The 23,699-nt window shown below is 42.2% G+C and overlaps 1 protein-coding gene across 3 annotated transcripts in view; it reads right to left on the minus strand.

Annotated features, from left to right (window-relative positions):
• The window catches only part of Ptgfr (prostaglandin F receptor), a 35,828-nt gene extending 12,462 nt beyond the window's left edge, over window positions 1–23,366 (minus strand). The window contains exons 1-2 of one of the 3 annotated variants that reach the window (XM_006233486.5): window positions 22,748–23,366; window positions 20,488–21,358 (exon numbers count right to left, since the gene is read on the minus strand). In XM_006233486.5, coding sequence (XP_006233548.1) covers window positions 20,488–21,285 — 798 coding nt within the window. In that variant the 5' untranslated portion in view covers window positions 21,286–21,358; window positions 22,748–23,366. The other 2 variants (XM_006233487.5, NM_013115.2) reach the window with 2 other exon arrangements.
• Window positions 23,367–23,699: the final 333 nt, after the last annotated feature.

Here is a 23,699-nt window from a genome sequence, read left to right on the forward strand (position 1 = left end):
CACCCTTAGTCTAGTTTCATGAAGTATTTAAGTTCATGGTTGATGGTACAGTCTGGTCATGGGTCAGAGGCTTCTGTCCATGGTTATTACATACCAAGACTTTTGACCTTTGATGACACATCAGATCATGGTAAGATCCCATAGTAGAGAAAATGGTTCACCTAATGACAGCTAGGAGCAAAGAGGAACAGAGTGTGGATAAGGGTCCTAAGAGCCTCTCAAAGACAAGCCTACAATTATCTAACGTCCTTCTACTAGCCACCATCCCTCACAGCTTTTACCATGAACAAAGCCTTCAATAAACAGGCCTTTGGGGTACATGAAAGATCCAAAGTATAGCAATGTTCTTTAAGGAAATGTAAAAATGGCGTCTGTGAGGGTCTCAGAGTAAGAAAATGGCTTAGGGGGTAAGAGCACAGTTGTTCTGTAACTGTGAGGGCTTGAGTTCAATTCTGGACATCCACATAAAAAGCTGGGATGGCCATCTTCCTGTAACTGTAGCATGGGAGGAGTCAGAGACAGGAAGCTCCTGAAAGCTCACAGGCTAATGCCTAGCAAAGCAGCAAACAGTACAGTGAGGGGCCATACCTCCAGGCAATAATACGGAGAGGGGCAAAGGAACACACCCCACCCCTAATACTTCTTTATACAACGGCATCATAAGATTTCAGTGTCTGGACTTTGGCTGCAGAGTCTCCATGACACAGCAGAGGGTAATGGCAGCTGTCCATGTAGCAGTGAGTGATTGAGTCCATCTCAAACCAAGGGCAGAAAGACAGTAAGCTGCTTGTGTCAGGCTTTGTACACTTCTTTCAAGGAATGAACAAAGTATCCCACAAAAACTAACCTGCCAAAGTCATATGACCAATAGCATAAGAGCTCCCAGGAGGCCCCGCCCTCTAACAGGCAAAGTCTTCACTGGCAAACCTTTATTCAGGGCAAAGATAGCATTCAATACCCAAATCACAACAATTACTAACCTAGAAACAATCAGACACTTCTTGATACCAGCAACACTGGCAATATCCTATAATAAGAAATAAAAATCCCACTTAAAATACTATTTATAACAGTAATAATCCAGAGATCCAATCAAAGAACAATATCTCTTAATATTATTTTTATGTGTATCTGTCCTTCTGTCTGTCTGTGTGTATGTACACATGCAGGTAGATGCCTACAGAGGCCAAAAGAGAACTTCAGATCTCCAGGACTAGAGTTATAGACAGATGGGAGCTGGGTAACATGGGTACTAGGAACCAAACTTCAGTCCTCTAGAAGACCAAGCATTGCTTAAGAAAAGTTAACCGGTGAGTCATCGCTCCAGTCCCAGCAACAGCAACAACAAAAAAATTTAAAGAAGAACTTAAATTTTTAATTTTTTTAAATGTTATCTGATGAGCATATATCCCTCCCTTTGTTCATTACAATGAATCTTATCAGTGGTCATATTTAAAGTACTTGGAATATCAGCACAAGTAAGTTAGGATGAGACAAGTTATGGACGAGAAGCTGAGGGCTGTGTAGAGGAACTAGATGAGCGAGAGTATTACACTCTACAGTTGTTAACCGAGTGTTACATTTTCCACTTTGAAGTCACTGGAGAGATAAACACTAAACATCTGGTCTCGTTATGAAGAATTTCTGGAGTATAGGTACAGGAGGATGGCTGCTGAGATGTTTGCCATGTAAGCATGATTCCCAGAACTCTCATAGAGCTTGAGCATGGTAGCCCACGTGGCCCTCCAAGCACATGGGAGGAGATGTGGGTTTATGGGGCTTGCTGTCTGGTCAGCATATAAATGTGAGAGATTTTATCTTAAAAAGCAAGGTGAATGGAATCTAAGGAATGACATCTGAGGAACTCTGGCTTCCACAAACAAGTAAATACATATCCACATGCACCTACACACATGTAGTTGCACATATATAAACATACACAACACACACACACACACACACACACACATTTTTTTCTTTTTTTTAAAGAAAGAATATTTTCTCTCACTTAATAATTTTCCTGGAGCCAATAGCTCAGTTACAACACAAAGGTTAAGATGACTCATTACAGGCTGTAGGGAGCAAAGAGGTCTAGCACAGAAGAGGTACAGAACTACAGATCTGGAGAAGGGGAAGTTAAGAAAGGCAGCAAGCCTATATGACCCTCTTATCCTGCCTGAGAGGATGGGATCAAAAACCACAGCTCAGTAGCTTCTCCCTACATCAGCTCAGACTTGTCCCAAACTACGAGCTCTGGAAACCTTGCTCTTACCTGACATCAGACTGGAAAATGGCAAAGTTAAAGGAAGTCTATTCTCAGGCCCTAAGGAGTAATCAAAAGACAGTGGTAAAAGATCCAATGTCCTTCGCCAGGACCTTGACAGGGTTCATCACAGTTAAGCTATGTAAATAAACTTGCAAAGAGCTTTCAGTGTCAAATTACTTTTAAATTGTGAGCACATTCGAGACAGGCAACAGAGACACCTTTGGATGTGTTTTATGCTCACTTCCAAATCGGAAGCATACAGTCACTGACCTGAGCCCGTCACTGCCGTCACTGCAGACCACTAATGACTCTCTCCCTGCCCTGGAGATGCCGTCCAATATTGGAAAGATTCTTCCTTGAATGACTTTGTAAACATGAGTCCTTGATTCTTCCACCCTCTTTTCCACTATATTAATTCTGTTATTCTTTCTATCACGTTGCCCAGTCTTGTGGTATTGTTTGCAACACCAGAAAGCCAAGCCTTTCCTCTGAAGTTATGTGGAAGATACTGTATCGCTGAGAGGCTTTGAAAATAATACCACAAAATAGCCTCCCTTCAAACAACACAGTCTCTCTAGAAACAAGCATAGAAAATAAAGAGATGATGCTATAGATTCGGGTAAACTACTTAATACGGAAGATCAAGCACATTAGCATCCAGATTCCCCTGGCTAGGTTGACCAGTAGTCAGTATGAGTTTCAAAACCTCTCTAATCCTGAGCCCCAAAAGTCCAAAGTCCAGAAAATTAATGGAGTCTGTTGGCACCTCAGAGAAGAGTGGAGCTCAATAAGCACATGCCTATTGAAAAAAGAACCAGGCTATAGCGAGAGCTTCTGATGGCATCTGCTATGTTTGGAGAAGGAATGTGTGAGGAAATTATGGGGTCATTCAACCCATGCAGGAAAAGAAGGTTCATGAATTAACAATAAAACTCAGAAAGTAAGGGCTGCCCTTCTCAAAGAGAAGACAGGGAAGAACTCATTTCACAGAACAGGGGCGATGTGAGCCCAGTTTCAAGGCCTGTGGCCAAGAACTCAGTATCTATTCCCTGTAGATGAGGATTCTCAGAAAATGAGTTTCTTGAAAAACCATGGATTTCATGGGTCTTTTAAAATAACTTGCTCTGCCCATACCTCCGCAAATAAACCACACATTCCTCTGCGGTTAAGATCTTATTTTGGTCATATTTATATGCCCATGTCACACATGTGAACATGTCTGGTAGGTATGTGGTCAGTATTTTTCATTGACCACTGAGTTTTCCTGGAGGCTAAAGTGCAACCTTTGCCACAATCACAGTGAGGATCAGGTAGCGTCTTTTATTGGCTATTTATGAAGTAATATGTAAAAACTCATATTGCCCCTTATCCACTGTTATCTGTGTACACTCAAACCCGAATGAAACATGGATTCTTAATAATCAGTCAAAGGATATGTGGTTATGGTGCCTGAAGTTGTCGTAAGCAAATTACACAGCATGAGCTCGCCTATAGAAACTCACTTCATGGATGAAGAGGTGGAAGCACAGACAAAGAGACTAGCTTCGTCCTCTCACGGAGATGGACTATGTGAATCCTTAAGCATGGAGTCAGCACTGACAGGGATGTTCACTGACAGCAACCACGTGGTGTGATCTCTCTCTGCACATAGTGAGTGTGACAGATGTGTGGTAAGTGAACACAAAACCCAAGGAGGAAGTGCAGAGTCTCCTGTTTCCGTGGAATGAGTACAAGCCTTTTCATCCCAAGTGCAGAAGCTAGACTGAAGCGGCCTGCTCAGAAACACGGGACTCTCAAGCCAGAATATGCCCAGGCTAATTTTTGGTAGCACCATCTTCCTTTTTCTCTTCAGAAATAGTCTAAGATTTCCTAGAAAAGCCCCAGGGTCATTCATAGCTGTACACTTGTAGGCATGCAGGCATCGGGTCCTGCCCTTGGTCATCTGATCTAAAACATCCCCATACTCACCCCCACTCAGGGAAACCACTGTTTGAAAACCTTCCTGATAGTCTGTGTGCTTATGTATCCCCTGCCCCTCTCTACACCCTCGGCAACCTACACCTAGAGAAAAGACGAGCCTTCACAAGAGAATAGCTACTCCCACCATTTATCAGCACAGTCCTAGCAAGTGTGAATAAACACTGTCTGATAAATGCAATGCGTTAAGAAAAATATTATTGAATAAGTGAATGAATATTTTTAAATGTATTACGTGCATGCATGCATGTGTGTGTGTTTTCACTGGTTTTTTTTTAAGAAAATAGAAAATTTTCAGTAAGGCCTTATCTTTGGATCCATTGAAAACTCAAGAACTTGGAACTGGAGGGATGACGGCTCGGTAGCTAAGAGCGAGTGCTGCTATTGCAAATTCAGTTCCCAGAACCCATGTCAGGGGCTTCATAATTCTGTGTACTCCAGCTCCAGGAGACCTAGTGCTGTGTTCTGGCCTCCGAGGTGCACTGTATGCATGTGCAGATGTAGACATACATGCAAGTACACATGTGCACGTACATGCACTCACAGGAGCAGTTGGGTGTTGCCATGAGTGCCTATAAACCCCCACACTGTGGAAGTTGAACACAGAAGAATCATTGGGTCTCACTGGACGCTCTCCTGGTTCCAGGTTCAGTGAGAAATCCTGTCTCAAAGGGAGAAGATGGAGATAGCCCAGCTTCCCTCCTCTGGCTTCCTCATGTACACACATGGCACTCATACACATACCAAGAGCTATGGTCTCCTCCCACTACAGACATGTCTGGGCATGAAGTATATAAGCCATGCTGCTCTCGTTGGGAAGCCATCAGACATTGCAAAGCACTTGGGCCAATAAGCATTCCATTCAAGGTGAGACAAAGCCCTCAGGACAAAAGTTTGCTCGGTTGTAATCAAAGTGCTACAGCTGGCTCCTTAGAGCTCCCTCTGCTTTGAATCAAAGCCTGAGAGGTCTGGGTCTGCTGTGAACATATGGAAGGGACTTGTGACCTCTGAGTGGGGCTTTTACCTTTCAATGACAAGAGTAAAGATGTTTCTCAGAGGCCAAACTGTTTGCTTACAAAATCAAGAGCGATTTTAATAGTCATTGCCAACTAACAAGGCGAGCTATTTTTAAGTTTGGAATTTTTAGATTTATTCAGGTAAATTAGAGGTCGGTGTAGATGGAGGAGGGGAAGACTGGAAACTAAGAAGTGCCCTGCTCTATAAAGAAGAAGAGAAAATTGCTTTTTAAAACTATTTTAAGTAAAATTTTTAGTAAATTTGTTCAGACACTCCCAGAGTCAGGCCTACATTAGCGTAACAATATTATACAAAATGAATACTCCTTTTAATAACATTTATTTTTCTCCACAAATTATGGTCAAATAAAGGTCTTTGTGTAATCCTTGTGTCAGAATACTATTGCCTTATATCTGGGGATATTTTATTTTCAACTACTATTTCAGATGCAATGTATGGTTAATTGTGTCGAGTAATAGCTCACGATACTAAATGCAGACATTGTAAATTGTTACATTCTTTGGGTTAAGCCTCCCCTAATACTTTATTCATTAATGTTCTCTGTGTCTAAGGAAGATTCAACAGGTTGGCGTCTACAAGGTACTTAGAGCCTGCTTGCCTGTGTACACTGTACAAGACAAGCATTCAGGGCTCGTCTTCAGTCATTCATTAATTCCGAATTCTTAGAGCAAAACTAACCTCAAAGGGAAATAATCACCACAATGACAGCTTTATATTTCAAAAAGTTATAATGTCTTTCAAAAAGTAATATTTTCAAACAAAATCTTTATGTGGCATCCTGGACACTTAATAACCATTGCCATGGGGGTGTTACTTACTTCACTAATTATACTTGAGATTAAAGGATTCTAAAAGATGAGCCGTATTTTCCTTAGACCTTTCCAAACCATGTACGAGGTACCAAAGGAAGCAGAGAAGAAACAGATGACATTGGCTGTGTCACTGGGGAGTTTCTACTAATTTGAGAGACAGCCAGTCACAAAACAAACACCCTAGGAACAGATCAAATTTGATCTGTTTTATCTAATGTGAGATAAATGTGAGCTATGATACTCAGCACAGGTCTCATAGAGAATACAGGAAAGGAAATGAAAGGCAAATTAAGAATTTCAGGATTGCGATTCAAATAAGTAATTCACTTAATTTAATGTGCTATAGTAATATGTTATTTTGTTACTAATTGTTTGGTTGGTTGGTTTGTTTTGAGTCATGATCTCACATAGCTCAGGTTGGCCTTGAATGAAATTTGTAGCTGAGGCTGACCCTGAACTCCTGAACTTCCTACCTCTCTTCCTCCCAAGGTAGCATATTCTTAGAATGATTTTCATCTGACACATATACATTTGAATCTCCTTGTGTTTTTTCACATGAACCTATGTAAGTCTGGAATTTTATCAATGAAAAGATGTTTTTTTTAAATTCTGCAAGAAAAAATATTATTCAACAGCTAGCTTTCAAAATACTCAATAAACTGTATTGATCTGTTCCTAAAATCACCCTTTTCCAGGTCAACAGTCCAGAGAGTCCCAGAGTTCTCCTCTCATACAGTGACCAGGGGCAGGGAATGTGAAGTTCATTCCAAAGAGAGACCTTCGTCTTTTGAGGCACAGTGTGTTCAGAGGGCTTTGGCCCTGTAAAGACTAGAACGGCAGCAAAGAAATTCCCGAGGACTTCTTCATGCTAGGACTTTGCTCCATAACAAAATGAAGCATATTTTCTAAGTGATTTCCTCCTGTCTCCTTACACTGTTTAACACATGAATCATCTCTGGTGAGCTGTTTTTGAGAACCAATCATAACAAACCCAAACGTCCAAGAGAAAGCTGGTCCATCTTAATGGGCGCAGAGGATGCCTGTCTCCTAATGCCATTCTAAGTCAAGGGAGGTGTTCGAGACAAGGGACGGTGTCATCCTTGTTATCTGCCACTGCTTCAGCCATACCTAAAACGATCTTCTAGATCAACAGTACAGGATACCAGCCTAGTCTGAATAGGCAGACAGGCTTTGCTCTGTGAACGTTTATCTTGTGGAGACAGATCGGACTTGAATAATTAGGGAAATGCCAACAGAGCACATAGAATTCACTCCTGGAGAGATCACTGTCTTCAGTCACACCCCGGAACACTTCTGGCAAGTTGGCCTTGACACTGCTCTCACATCAGCCTTCTCTAAGTGTGAAAGTCCATCGCTGAGAAGCAGAGCCCTCCCCCTGCCGCACAGTTAGGATTGTTTGGACCTTTTCATCATTGGCATAGTGGCTATTTATATTCCCTTGAAATAAGAAGGACTCAGCCTCAGCTGTCTCCAGGCTTTCGGTGGGGGAAAGAACCACCACATACCATGTAAGTAAGAACCTACCAATGACTATAAGAGCTTTAGGTTTTTTTTCTTAAACATTTGTTAGGGCGGGCACTTTTCTCATTCATGGATAGATATGGCTTCTCTGGTTTAAGGCGGTTCTTTATTCTTGCCCTACTTTCATTGGTATGACCTAATTATCAATACTGTACACCAACTTTGGCCAAGAAGGGCAAAGGGTTGAGATGGACTCAGGGATGTGGAGAACGGACCACATACCAGAAAACCGCAGAAGCTACCGGTGCTAAAATTATAGGAAAGAGAGAAATGTTGTAATTGAAGTTTGTTCTCAAAAATACAAAAATACATAGTTATGAGCATATGATACTAAACTACATCAGGGATGAATCCACTGTTCACTGGAATGATGGAGCTATCTGTTGTTCTCTTAGTTACAATTAGGAAAGGAAGTAATACACTAGAAAATGAGGGATGTGGAGGTCTTCACACAGTTTCCCCACGCCCTCCTATGAGCAATTATATCCAAGCCTTTCTGAAAAAGAACATTTCTTATTTACCCTTAGGGTATGCTACACAGGAGGGAAATTCTCAGAAGTGTCTTACTAATACACGGGTCTTGAGCAACAGGAAACCCAAACCCTGGCAGGACTGCAAGAGGAATTGGGGTAGTTCCAGGTACTGGGGACCACTGTGTTTAGTACCAGGATCATGAAAATCAATGTCTAAAACTGGATTTATCTACACCCTCCCACCCTCTGACCACCATCTAGTTTACTTTCACATTTCTCTGACTTAGCAGAGAAAAGTAACTAATGCAGGTCCTGGCTGCCGAATGGGGACGGAAAGTTGCAGCCATGTAGGAATCAGAAGTTTCTGGTCATGTTTGGTTTTCTTGCTCCCACCCTCAAAAGTCAACCAAAAGACCCTGAAAGGAAGAGAGAAGAGGAAGAAAATCCTGACCAGTTCTGCTTGAAAGATGCATTGCAGGAATGTCTATACCCAAATACAAAGACAGCCCAGGACTGTCTGAAAATTAACTCAGTAAAATGTGGTTATGCTGTTCATTCCAACATCTTACAGACAAAATGACTGCAGTGGCAAAAATCACATATTAAATCAATTTGGCATTATAAATCAGTTTTTATTATTTATACATAATATTGTAAGAAATACGAGTTTTGAGAAACGATGACCTCTCTGGTCAAGTGATTCATTCTTCTTGTCCTGATTCCATCAACATGACCAATTAGTGGCACCTTACATGTCTACTGGCCTTGCCAAGGGAGGGCAGAGAGTGGAGAAGGTCTCAGAGGCAGGGAGAGGGGACCACACAAACCATGAAACAGCTCTGCAGTGTAGAGAAAGCCCTGGCATTCTGTGGGGGACAGTAACCCAGTCCCAGGCTATTCATGGTATGATAAAGGCAGTCATAGCTGCCACACAGGCTAACAAGGGCCAGGATGGGAACAGAGGCTGTACACTAAGAACTCCAGCTGTAAAATCCTATGAAGAAAGGTTTCTCATCTAATCCATGCTGTTTCTACATACACCTCACAGGAAAGTATTATGACTGAATTTCAAAATACGACTAGTATGATAAAAACAGGGCACCAAATTTCTTCACACAATTTGTGTAGAATTTTGTGAAGAAAAGGGTAAAAAGATGCATGTGATGGATAAATAGCTGAGCACAGTGGCGCACACCTGTAATCCCAGTACTTGGCAGGCAAAGGTATGTGGATCTCTGTGAGTTCAAGGCCAGCCTGGTCTACACAGAGAATCCCAGGATGGCCAGAGCCACAAAGGAACACCTTGTCTCAGATAAATAGATAGATAGATAGATAGATAGATAGATAGATAGATAGATAGATAGACAGAGGGACAGACAGACAGATAGAATTGGCTGATAGGTTTGAAAGATCCAAGCAATTCCATATATAGGACAGGTAAAAAAAAGTGACTAGTAATTTGGAAATAAGTGGCTACCTATTAAAAATAAAACTCAGATTATTAACTTTTAAATCAAACCAAATCAAGTTATAAATGTATTTAAAACATAAACACAGGTCTGGGGAATGACTAGTGGTAAAAGTGCTTTTTCTGGAATCATGAGGCCCAAAGCTGCAGAAAACAGGCAGACCTGGCTACGAGTGCCTAGAATCCAATCAGGCTCAGCTATGAGTGTCTATAATCCAAGCACGGTACATTGTGTGTATAGATCTATTCATACAGATTAAGTTATAGATATGAATGTAGATATAGACATTGACGATACCGATAAAGATAAGGAAGTGAGACAAATATTGTCACATCAGCTTATTCTTTGGAAATCACCGCCTACAAATCAAGCAAAAGACATTAACCACAGAAGAAATTGATCAGTTTCCTCTCTACAAAGAAAAGAACTAAGTTAAATGGCAGTAAATATTTTAAAAAATTCCTTTTATACAATTGACTTTCTAAGTTTTTAAATGTCAGAATTATTTGTTCCTTGATGCCCAAAGAGTTCTTGAAAAACACTTAAAAAAATACACATGCCTTGCACAGCAGTGATGGAACGAAGAATCTTTTAGTGCGTCACTGACCTACAGTAACACACACCCATGCTAGCTGATTAGAAGGCAGTATCCAGAGTGCTAAGGGGTTCCCTGGGTAAGCAGTATTTATGAAAATTGACCCTAACTCATTAACTTTCTTTTTCACAATGTTTTATGTATCTTAAGAAGGTGCAATATATGAAACTGTTCTCCAAAGAGAAGATGTCAACTGTTGAGGTGAAGGATGGCCTCACTAACAGAGCTCAAAGCAGACTTCACCCCACACATCATCAGCCCTCACAGCCTTGTCTGCCCTCTATCCCCACCCCTACCCCCCACCTCTTAGCCATGAGTTCACTTCTCACTTGCTTCCTTGCTCCTGGTCCTGATCCTTGATGTGAATGTGGAAAACATGATGGCGACCATATGATAATAACAGCTGCTAGCCACCTCTGCTGTAGCTGCTACAACTTGTGATTAGTCCTCAGTCATGCATGCTTGTGCTCTACCTGGGGTTGCAGTGCCACGGAGAAGTTAACCTCCTGGCTCGTTCTGAGCAGATTCAGGAAAATAGAGATTGTTATGTCCATCCCTTATTAGAGATGGATTCATATGCAACAATTCCATTTATTAGACAGATGATAGTCATGGATTAGAAATTATTATCATTACATACAGGTGTAAGTATTTTGTCAGGGCTGGGAGGTTGAACCTGCGACCCTGGGCATGCTAGGCAAAGCATAGCCTATGAAGGAGCTAGGAGGTTCAATTCTGAGAGTTCGTGACAATTGTTCTCTGAGATTTTCTCGTTTGGGGTTCTCTGCCCTCTACCCGGGACACACCCAGGTCTCCCCTCAACAAAGAACTGGCCAATGGAGGACTTAGTGAATAAATGAAAGGCCAGGTAAGTTTTTGGTTTCACAAAATTTCTATTATTAAAATTCGTAGAAATCTAAATTATTTTTCTATGTCTAGTCTTTTCCAAGATGTTTTTAACTTGCATGCTTAGAAAGCACTAGAAACTTTGCAGTGCCTTCTCACCAATATCTTAAGTATCTTCTCCATCCTGTGTCATGTCACTGATCCAATGATTTATGAAATATTAATTTAATCATTCAATATTTATTATCTGATTTAATTGTTCTAGTAATGATTCATTACTTGAAAAAACAAAACTCTTAATATTAATTCACTGAACACTCATGCTGGAAGGAATGGAAGGAGGAGAAACTGTGGTTGGGATGTATTGTATGAGAGAAGAATATTTTCAATTAAAAATATTAATTCTCCTCTATCTACTGTATTCTAATGTTGTGACAACCTGTACCAACATCACTGTCTGAAATGCACACTCTTCTATCTATAGCCATTATTATCATCTTCCCTTTTTGGCATGAACACTTCCATGCCTTGAGTTTGGGTTTGCATGCCAACTTTTCTTTCTAAACGATGCTCTCTGGACACTTTTTCATTGTACGAATTGTCAAAGGTGATCTCATCCTCCAACATCCACATCAGAACACCTGCTATTACTTTATTTCAACTTCTGACACATGTCTTTTTTAATTTCTTCAAGTACCCTTGCCTGTGACCATAAACTTTATGAACAGTTGAGCCATAGTGAATGATATTCTCAGAAACAGTACCTGCCACATGATAAGTGCCCAACAGCAATGTGCCGAATCAGTAAATCAATACCAGTGCACCTCCCCAGAGGAAGGGACAACTCCTGCTGGAACACTCACTTCATTTACCAGGTACAATTAAAGTCCTTTTTGATGACCTCATAGACAAAGTTACCATATAAAAATGAAAGCATAATAACTTCACCCACTAATCCATCCAGTTTTTGCCACAGACCTATAAGGTAGGTACTATTGAGATACCCACTTGTATGTGAATCAGTCATTCCAACCACATGGCCGAAAGCGGAGGAAAGAGGGCTGGCAAGCAAGCTCTAACCCACTGCACTCACCTCATCAAGAGCAAAAGCCTCACAGCCTGTTTGTCATCTGAGCTGTCCCCTCTCTCTGGGAAAGGAGTTCATTTGCTCCTGGCCCTACTCACAGCCCCAAGCATGATGCCTTGTGATAGTCCCAGCGATCTTTGCTAATTTTAACTTGGTTCATTACCTACAGAATAAGAAACAGTATTCAAACTGGAGCAAGATACTTGTGATTAACAAGCACCATCTACTTCTGACCAGAATCTGTAATAAGGACAAGAAACAATAAAAATGTACAAAAAAAAAGAGAGTTTTCTGAAACTATAAGCGTCTACTCTTTCCCTCTATAACTTAGCCAGCCCTTCTTGATGATGACAGGGGGAACATACAAAACATCTGAACTAAACATAGTTAATTTAATTAGGATGGTGAGGAAAAAAACATGGTAACAGTTTTATAGAAGGTTTTTGTTTGTTTGTTTGTTTGTTTTGTGTTGTATTCTATTATGTGCCAATTTCTCTGTTACAGCTTTTAGGAAAGTGAAATTATTTAATTCAATAATACCTCTGAATAAGTATAATTATTGCAATCAGTTCCCATATTTACAACATCAGCGTAGGGTAACTCCAAGGTCATAGCTGAGGTGCAAGGGATGACAGCCCTGCTCCCTGCATGTGCTCTAAATAACTGTTCTCAAGGGTATGCTTGATTTACAACAATGCTCAAAACGCTAGGACGATTTCTTCTAAAGAATCCATTGTCTCTGTCCCCATTTGCATCACAGCACAACTCACTCCCTCTGGTTTTTATTTGGGGATTCAATAGCAAGGGGGAGTGAAGAAACCGCCTCCCTCTCTGTATAAACCACAACTGCGTCCAGTCCACTGCGGGATTCACACCCTCATAGGCAGGTCAGAGAACACACGGAGGGACAAGTTTGCACCAGCTTTGAAAACTATGTTTACAAGAATCAAAAGACAAATTTCTCTCATTCCTTCCTGAACACAGATAAACAATATAGTTATGCCAGGACAAATCCGTGTGGCTGTTAACACCTTCCAAACCAAACACAGATGTGACCGCATTTCATGTACCTCCTGTTCACTTAAGTCCAAGCACATAAACTTACCTGGAAACACTCACATCTTTAATTATACCTTAAATGTATGGAGGCTTAATGAAAAGCCCACACAGTAAATCAGAAGACTTTAACACCCATGAGCATAAAACTACGATGCACATGTTTGTGATTTGTTTATCCTTGAATGGTTCAAGCAATGTTTTGTAAGTGTTGTCTCCATGTCTATGACATCTTTGAGCATTTTTATGTCTTTCTTCTTGAAAACAAGAAATTTTTTTTGCCAAGAATAAATGAACTTAAGATTTAAAAAATAAAAAATCTTCCAGACCACCATGATCATTTTAATCAATTCATTTTTGGGGGGTAATTTCCCATCCCAGCGTTGTCTTCTCTTTAACTAACCAACCTTCACTGGATAGATTTTCCCATGAGGAAAAATGTTATTCTTCTCAATCAAGTTGAGAGGGTGACATGTTTGCCTGGTCCTATTTCAATCTGCAATGTGCTTGACAGGTAGGTAAGGCATGAACGGTTATGAATCCCTATCCCAAGACAAACCCTGCAGGCAATTAGCTTTGAACTGGAGGTCTGTACCCTGAACACTGTTCTGAAGTGTGGCACGGTGCAGTTAGCAGGACCAGGCAGAGGCCAAGCTGTCAAGAAACCATGAGGGAATCCCACTGAAGATACCTCAGCAAACCTGGAAGCAGGAAGCATCCTGAAGACATATTCCCAAATGAGACAAGGAGCAGAGTTTTTCACTCTCATGTTTATCTATTACTATAGAGAATGAACACAGACAGTGACAGTGTCACAATGGTGGGCAAGGTAGCCCTCAGCTGAAGGAAATAGTCCCCAGCAATACCCATCCTAAGGGGTTGCTTCTATGGGGTGCTTCCATATCCACACCAAAAAAAAAAAATCTGTCTAGTTATTCTGAGAAGTGATTTCTAAATATAAAATGTGTCCAGTCTTCTAGTCTTGCTATACACTGGGAACATAACTCAGTTGGCACAGGGCTTGTTGAGCACACACGATGCCTTAGATTTCATCTCCAGCACTGTATAAATCAGGGGTGGGAGTCTACACCTGTAATTCTAGAACTCAGGAAAGAAAGACAAAAGTTTGAAGTCATCTTGGGCTACATAATGAGTTCAGGGCCAGGTAGGATAGTTAATACCTGCCTCAAAAATATATAAATCAAGATATAAGTAGGAAATTAGGTAGGTAGGTAGGTAGAGGTAGGTAGGTAGGAAGATAGATAGATAGATAGATAGATAGATAGATAGATAGATAGATGATAGATAGATAGATAGATAGATGATAGATAGATAGGGATAGACAGACAAATATTATACACAAACATATTGATCTAATCATCCAGTAGAGACATGATATTGCCAAGTTCAATTTTAGAAGAATTTCAACATTTAAAGATTTCATTTTATGGCACAGAACATGCAGCATCTGGAACTGTTTATTCAAAGTAATTTTCCTCTGTTCACCCCCTGGCAAGTCTCCCACACATATAATTGGAGGGTTTGTAAAGAGACAGACAATGCTAAAACTGTGGAGATGTAATACATTTTTATTGCTTAACATTTTCCTTTGCTTTGAAACTTCCCATTCAATGCTTGGTTTATGTCCTTGTTGTTGTTGTTGTTGTTGTTGTTGGTGGTGGTGGTGGTGGTGGTGGTGGTGGTGGTGGTGGTGGTGGTGTTGTCGTTTGGATGCATGCTGACTAATGTCCCCCCATGTTTAGAAACTAGAACACAAATGCCATAGGACACAACACCACAATCCACTTGCTGAGACTAACTGAGGAAACGACAAATAGATAGATTATTGTAATAATGGAAAAATAAAATCCCAAACCTAGTTTGTCTATAAGACGGTTCTAATTCTGACAAGGTCTTAAATTCTAGCTCAGATTCAAGCTTCAGAATGGCCAGGGTTTTTGCAGGCTCTGTTACTTGGGAACTTTCAGAGGGAAGTTTTTCTCCTTCAATCCCAATCACGAACTGGAGGTCCAAAACCAACAAGATCACACACAAAATGCAAGATGAGACAAAACAGTCATGCATTAAGCCTTATTTTGCATGACTTTTGGCTGGCACCTACTATAGAAACCAACCCCAGGCCCAACACAAGGCTAGGGACTGAGGATATAGCAATAAACAAGGTCCCCTACCTCTTTGTAGCTTTCATGCAAGAGGCGAAATGCAAGCAACCAGCAGACAAACTAAGAAATAGCACACACTTGTGAGTGCTTTGAGGGAAATAAAGCAGAGGAATAGAAGAGAGGAGTTGAGACATGATAATTTTTAAGACGGCTTAGAAGAGGTAACATTTGAACAACAGGACAACAGTGTGAGCGCTACAGGAACATCAGGGGTGAGCTCAGGCAAGCACGCCAAGGCCCAAGAGAGGACTGTGCCCCTAGAGATTTCAAGTCCACTTCTGTACCTCCCACAGTCAGGTGACCATGTCAGCTACTGCATGTGCAGTTCAAAGTTTGCCCACACAGCGCGCTTGCTGTCAAGCTGTGCCTTAAGGAACTGCCAATGGTGTGTGTCTGAGCTGTTGAGTAGTTTTACAGAAGTGGAACCCTGGAATCATAGATCCTGCCAGGGAACAACACTGTGACTCCCATATTCCAAACAACGATACCCTGACATTTAGGATGGGAAGCAGCTGAGACAACAAAAGTCAGCAGCAATCCATGTGATAAAACAACACAGTGAGAGGTCACTTAGCTCTTCATTTCAGTGGGATCCCTCTTATTTGGCATGGTCAGACCTAAGAGGGCACTAGTTAATATCTTTAAATTTGCAAATAATTCAACAATTGTGTATAATCTCTCTGTGTGCATATATATGCATAGATGCAAATGTATATTTTATATGTCTATAAATACATATGGCACTAAAGAGATGACTTAGTATTTAAGAGGACTTGATTATCTTCCAAAGAATCAGAGTTCAATTCTCAATACATATGTCAGGTTGCTCACAACGATTTGTAACTCCAGCTCCAAAAAGTCTGATGCCCTCTTCTGGCCCCCAAGGGTACTTGTGTGTATATATATTTGTGTATATATATTTGTGTGTGTATATGTGTGTCATTAATTACACACACACACATACACACACACACTGACATACATGTATGCACTAACCTTACATATATATATATGTATAGTATATACTATTTATACACAAACCCATGCTATATGCACAGATTTAGACACATAGTATTGGTTGACTGTCATGTACACAAAATGTCAAAAGATTAGAAATGTTTGACCAAGCTCCAGAACATGTTTATGGATTTTCCTATATTCTTTCCCCTTAACACTTATAGATGTGTATCCATCTATCATCCTTTAGTGCTAAAACAAGGGCACAGATATGTAGAGATTCTATTGAGTGTTTTTAAATGATGGAGAGCATCAGCCTCCCAAAGAGAATGGTCTCAACCTAATGTCCACAGGATAGAGCCTTCCATTCCCATCATTGCTTACTTACTCTATAACAGCCGGTCAGTACAGTACTGGCACCTTAGCAAGTTCAGTCAAAGTTAACCTAATGCCCAATGGATCTGTATCTGATAATCACCCTAGAGATTAAATATTTAGCTACAAAGGTGACTAGAAAGATTTACATAAGAGTTACAGCCTGTGAAAAATCTATATTCAATTCTACGTACATAAAAGAACACATTTCTTGAGTAAACTCAATTACATAGGAAATCATTTTGTTCCTCAGATACTGTTTCCTTCATTTAAAATTATTGTCTGTTTCTGAAGAAATCATAAAACAAACGCCTAGCCTTCTACAGAGAAATTGCTGAATTTCAACATTTCATTACTCTACAGGTGCTGACCTGGGAAATGTTAAAATTTTACCATTTGGTTTCAGTATTTGCTTAACTTGTACCTTCAAAACTCAGAACCCATTCTGGTCAATCATTTCCAATCTCTTGACATTCATCCTACTTAGGTTTCAATCAACCAGTCAACAAGTATTTATTGCCCTACCAAATTGGAGAAATATGCATAGTAGTTACAGGAAACTCCTTTTAAAGTTGCACATTCTATGAAAAGAGCATAGAAAGGCATCATTGTATATATAAAGGCAAAACCAAAATATTAATTGTTACTTGAAGCTGGGCATAGTGGGCACTCACATACAGGGCAAGAAGATCACCAGATGTTCAAGGACAGCCTGCTCCGCCTGGTGAGTTCCAGGTAAACGTAGCTTGAAAGACTGTTTTACAATTGTTTGACTCCCAGAGCTTGCCGTGAGCTTGTTCCTGTAAGGAACCCTAAGCTAAAAGCCTAGTGTAGGGTCTCCATTTGTCAGCTGGAATTTTAATTGAGTGAATTTATCTGAGTTAATCGTATTTACAAATATGAAATACAGATATGGCAAAACCTAAATGTTACTAGTGAGTTATATTTTAAACAAATGCAATAGTTATTCTTGACTCCTAAATCTCAATTCCTGAGAAAAGCAAATTCCATTTTCCTCCTCCATAAAGTAAAATACACCATGATTACAAGCCAGAATGGGATGCACGGCAGACACTTGACATCATCATACATTGGCAGAACTTTTTTTTTTTCTGATTCTATCTTTCCAAGTCACTGGCAATTGTGTTTTGTTTTGTTTTGTTTTTATATTCAGGTTTTTATTGAATACTTTTAATTTACATTTCAAATGTTATTCCCTTTCCCGGTTTCCTGTCCATAAACTCCCTATCCCATCCCCATTCTCCCTTCTTCTATGAGGGTGTTCCCCCACCCAGCCACCCACCCCTTCCCATCTCCCTGCCCTGACATTCCCCTACACTGGATCATCCAGCCTTGGCAGGACCAAGGGCTTCTCTTCCCACTGGTGCCCAACAAGGCCATCCTCTGCTAAATATGCAGCTGAAGCCATGGGTCTGCCCCTGTGTTCTCTTTGGGTGGTGGTTTAATCCCTGGGAGCTCTGGTTGGTTGGTATTTTTGTGACAGAACTCTTAGAATGTTGAAACAACTCATAATATCAGCCAATTGAGAGGCAGCTGTGTACTTAACACAGTTAAATTGCCTATGCACTCAACACAGAAGGAATTTACACACTGAAAAGCATTTCAGACATGACACGTAAGTATACCAATAACTCCTAAAGAGAAAGGAAAGAAAGTGCCCCAGGAAAATCTGCTGCTTTGTATGTCATTCAGAAGGAAGGGGGAAGAAGAGGGGAGGAGGAAGAGGAAGAAAAGGAAGGAGAAGAGAAAGAGGAGGAGGAAGGGGAAGAGGAGGATGAAAGGGAAAAGATCTCAAAAAAGAATGCCACTAAAACTTATTTGAAATATAAATTGCATCATATTATCTATGTAATCAATAAAAGAAACCAAAATTTCAGAGAGAGAGAGAGAGAGAGAGAGAGAACATGTAAATTTTACACATTCCTGAAAAGAATCTGGAATTCACTTCCTCTGTAGTCTTACTGGAGCTAATCTTTCACTACAGTTCCTCAAAGTCAAAAGCCAGATGTAAAGGGAATGCTCACAGTGATTAAGAATACAGATCAACACACACCCACGGCCATGACCATCTTGCTGTCTGAATCATGGTTCCTTCTATAACACACTGATTGCAGGGCCCTTAGGAGCCATGAACTTCGTCCTTCACCATCAAAGTTTCTTTAACATTCTCACCCCGCTCTTTTCATTTTTACCTCCAAAACTGCTGAAGTATTAATGAAACAATACCCCATTTTGTATTTCGAAAAACCACATTAGTTTAAAATTTTAAGCAGTTCCTCATGCCAAGTATCATAAATTTAAATTAAACCACTCAAAATTAACACTGGTAGAGTTCAAAATGTTAGATCTGGTTTTTGTCCTTCAACTAAACCATTATACTACTAGGAGCAAATCAAACTCCAGCCTTCATCCACCACAGCTCCCATAAACTGACGACACACGTCTTCCCAAAGCCCAATTGTCATGAATAGCCCCAGCCCTCTTACATGAATCCTTCTACCTAGCCAGGGCAAGGAAAGCATGAGTAGATTTTTTTAATGATATAACAGAATATAAGAAACTAAATTAAAATTGTAATGCTATAAAATGAAAGCAAACGAGTATTTATAAAAGAAGCCCCTTTATAAAACAAAGGTATCTTTTCCCTTGGCTCCCGAGTGTGGGTCATGCTCATAACCTTGTACCACATCGAGATCACCTGTGCTGTATATGAAGGCAATGCAGGCTGCCATCCTCAGACAGCCAGTGGCCATGCTAGGGACACAGGAGAGTACATTACTCACAGACCGGCAGCTGACCTCCTCAGTGACTGCCATCCATAGCACAGCCTCTATATCCAACTTTGCTTGTCCTCCTGCCTTCTTTCGACCTTGGTCGGTCCAACCTAGATGCTCACCTCTGGATGCCAGCCTGCTTCCCCACCACTGCAGCAAAGGTTGAACCCACTTGACACTCCCCTTCCTCCTACAGGAGGGTGGCTCTGCTCTTTAATTGCATGCTATCGTCACTCTCATCGCAAAGGGAATTTGGTGAATGAACTGGGGTCACGTCACGGCTTCCCTTACAGTTTTCCCTTCTTCTGTCTGGAAGAGAATAGCAGTGCTTCACTTCTACTACAAAATTCCTTTCGTTCCTGATTAAATACCAGGCTGTCACAGGTGCCTGCCGAGTACAGAGCTTTTAAAAGAATGAAAGTTGTACTCTCAAGAATGTCTGGTGATGTCTGATCCCCTCGCTCGTCAGACTTTCCCCAGTGTCCGCATTGCTCCAGCGGCCGTAAACTAGTGATGTTTTCTCTTCATTACCCACAGAAGCGGCTGAGCTCTCTCTATCGGCTCAGTTCATCCCTAGAGTTGGCAAGCTGTAGTTTTATCTTTACATGCTAAGAATGACCCAACTGTTCTCCTCTGACTGCAGAGGCAAATCTGTATCTCTTTCTATTAAAGCCTACCTGGCCCAATGGTCTAATAGAGCCACTCATTCTATCAACAGTTTAGAAGGTAACACCCGGTATGTTGAAACTACTGTTTGTGTTACTTGACACTAACCTGCATGGAAGCGAGAAAGGCTACACTTGTTCAGAAGCACATTTCTTTGGGGTTTATGGGAAAATAAACCTGTGGGTCAAACCCAACTGAATTCTAAGCCAGAACAGAGCCCTGAAGTCAATTTTAGCATTTAAAGGATTGACATTCTAGACCAGTAACCCTCATAACAGCAACAAACTTTTATATGCACAGAACATAGATAAACCCAAGAAGGCAGAAACCAGCAAACTGTAGGCTCTTACCAGAAAGGGACTCCAGCAGACGCAGGAGACACACATTATGGCCAGGAGCTGAATGACCATCTCCAGGTGGTGAGACCTGCCTTGCCTGTGCTGCTGACTTCTAAACTTCACTCTCAAAAGTGTGACTCCCGTGACGGCGTTGCACGAGAATGAGATGCCGAGAGCTAAGAGTCCCAGGGAAGAAAAGAACAAGAGATAGAACCTGTCTTCCCAGTCTTCGATGTGCTCTGTGTTGTAGAAGCACCAAGTTCTGGATGCTTGGATTTGATAATCTCGGTGTCCAAGGATGGGCAACAGGGCCACGAAGACAGCAAACATGCACACACCGCTCAGTATCATTTTCACATGCTTAGACGTGATCTTTGTAGAGTGGAATAGAGGGTTGGTGACCCCGATGCACCTCTCAATGGCCATCGTACTGCCCAGGAAAAGTGGGCACAAGCCAGAGAACACCATGGAGATCCCAAAAACACTGCACAGGATGTTCGATTGATCGAAGCGGATCCAGTCTTTATCAGAAGCGTATACGAAGACAGCTATCCCTCCGTTGATGAGGTGGCCGAAGAAGTCTGTGATCACCAGGCCACTAGCCAAGAGCAGGAAAGAAGCCTTCGACTTCCGTCTAAATCTCTGATATGCCTTCATGAGGATGGCAATGGCCAGGCTGTTAGATACAATCCCCACCGTCATGAAGATTATTGAAAAGAACACTGAAAGCCGGTTCTCCGTCTGGCAAGTCGTGTTGGCGATGAGTCCAGCTGCAGAGGACGCCGGCTGCTTGGAACTGTTTATGGACATCGTTGTGGAGATAAACGCCGTCCCCCTCAAGTCATCTCTCTGTCACGACTGTGCAGCCTCGAAGTGCAGACATCTGCAGCACACAGGACAGGAATCAGAACGACCCAATTGCCAGTCATCTGACATTTAGAGCCAAGTGCCTCAGCACCCTGGGGTGGGATGAGTTTGCCCAGCCTATCATAAGTCAGGTTGCAGAAGTCTGACAACAGTGTGCATCTGCTCCCTAGTTCTGTTTTTCTCTTTCCAGGTAGAGATACCACCCAAGCGGACTCCTGTCAGTTCACTTCCCTAGAAAGAGCAATCTCAAGAAAACAAACAAAACAGAACAACCATCCTGATGTGTCCTGCTGACATCTCCAACCATTTGAGGTCTTACTAAAGCACTAACAAGATTAGATTTCAATCCAATAAAGTTTTTAAAACATGGCAATTTAAATAACTAATCCTTTAGGATCGTGTTCTTTGTGAGACATTCACTCCCAAGTAGGTGATCCACCTGCTGGTCATGTAACCAGGGTCATGAGGACAACAGACAGAATCAATATCTCTCTCTCTCTCTCTCTCTCTCTCTCTCTCTCTCTCTCTCTCTCTCACACACACACACACACACACACACACACACACACACACACACACACACACGTTACAATTTGTCTCATGGAAGAGCATTGAGGCGAAATCCCTGTGCAAGATGAGGAGGGGAGAGAGCAGCCCCCACCCCCACCCCCACCCCCACTAGCTTGTCCTGAAACACGCTGTCAGGTTACTGTAACCTCCAGTGAGAAGTACCGCTCTGTTTGCTGTTTGGATTTTTTTCTTTTTGTCCCTAATGTGTTGAGTCCTAAATTCACGCTAGCTTCAGGACCACAGCCACCCACCACTAGATAATTCGATTGTTTTCCCAGAGCAGCTTTCCCGGAGGCTGGGGATTTGACAGCACAGTGGCTTTAGGTGCCTGGAGGGAAGAGGTTGGCTGCCCCCTCGGTGTCTTACTCACAGTTGACTTTGCCAGTTACAGAGCCCACACCCCCAAGGGGCCTCAGCTTGCAACATTGCCTTAAACCTAACCAACTTGCCGAAACTTTTTGCAATTCCTCAAACTCCAAAGAGTTCTTTTCCCTCCCACCCTGGGGGGCGCCAAAGGTCTGCCGCAGCGGGGGTAGGGACCGTGAAGTGCCGCCACCACGGAAAGAAAGGGGTAGCCCTCTGTGCCTGCTTCTCTCCTGGGGGTGGGGGAAATCCTTGCTACTGACCCCATCCTTACAGCGAAGCCCCCAAACCCTCTTTCCCCACAACACACCGCGAATTGAGTCCAAAATCCCTGCCAATCTCAGCCTATAGTGCTCTCCAGCGGGGCCTCTGCGGCTGTCGCCACAGGAGTTTATCAACCCTGGGTCCGGCTGGAGAATCCAGAGGCCGTGGGAATCCGGCTGTGGGAATGCAGCCACGGGGTTGCTGTTACCTCGGCATCCTGGGCCATCGAGTGGCTGTGTCCGGAGCAGAAGAGCGCGGAGCCCGGTGTTCCATGGCGCAACCAGCCCCGCGCAGCCGCAACCCCTGGTTCCACCGCCTCCCTAGGACCCTTCTGAGCGCTGAATCACAGGCAGGACCTATTGTGTCCTGGACTCCAGAGCACCTAGAGATGCTCCCAGCCTTGGCAGGCTGGAGGGCTGGGTGACCTCCGCCCTTCCTCGGCTCCCTCCTCTCCGCCCACTTTCTCTACCCTCGCAGCGAGAGGCTGTGGCATGGTCCTCTGATGCTTTGGCCACCAAGCAGCACAAGACAACAACGCTTTCGGCCACCAGACAACTACGGAAAGTTTTGATTTAAACTCATTTCCAAATGAAAGAGGTCATTTCTGAAGCTGCCAGATATGAATGAGGAGAGCCAAGGCATGCCTAGACGCTGGTGTGTGGGGTGGTCGGATACAGCTTATGGGGAATGAGTTAATTCCAAGTCCAACCAAAAAGGGACACAGAAATCAGGGCAAAGGTCTGCCGGTTTGGAAGAGAACGTCTAGCAGATATCCGCAGGGAGTAAACTAAAAGTTCTGGCCAACTGCTGTAAGCAGGACAGCCTTAGGGTCCACTCTCACTGAGCGCAAAGCCATCTGGGTAAGAATGTAAGGGGGAGTGTGAGCTACATTCCTGAGCACCTGCTGGTCTGGGGTTCGAGACCTTTTGGGAGCACCGAAGTCCTTGAGAGAATTTCTGGTGACATCCACAACGAAGGATGTACACCTCACAGATTTTGTAAAAAGTACTTTATGTTCGAGAAAAGACGCACATTTTTTTTTCATTAAGAACTGTTATTTGAAGGGCTGGAGGGATGGCTCAGCGGTCAAGAGCACTGACTGCTCTTCCAGAGGTCCTGAGTTCAATTCCCAGCAACCACATGGTGGCTCACAACCATCA

The sequence above is a fragment of the Rattus norvegicus genome, chromosome 2 (assembly GCF_036323735.1).
Source record: "Rattus norvegicus strain BN/NHsdMcwi chromosome 2, GRCr8, whole genome shotgun sequence".
Taxonomy (NCBI): Eukaryota; Metazoa; Chordata; class Mammalia; order Rodentia; family Muridae; genus Rattus; species Rattus norvegicus.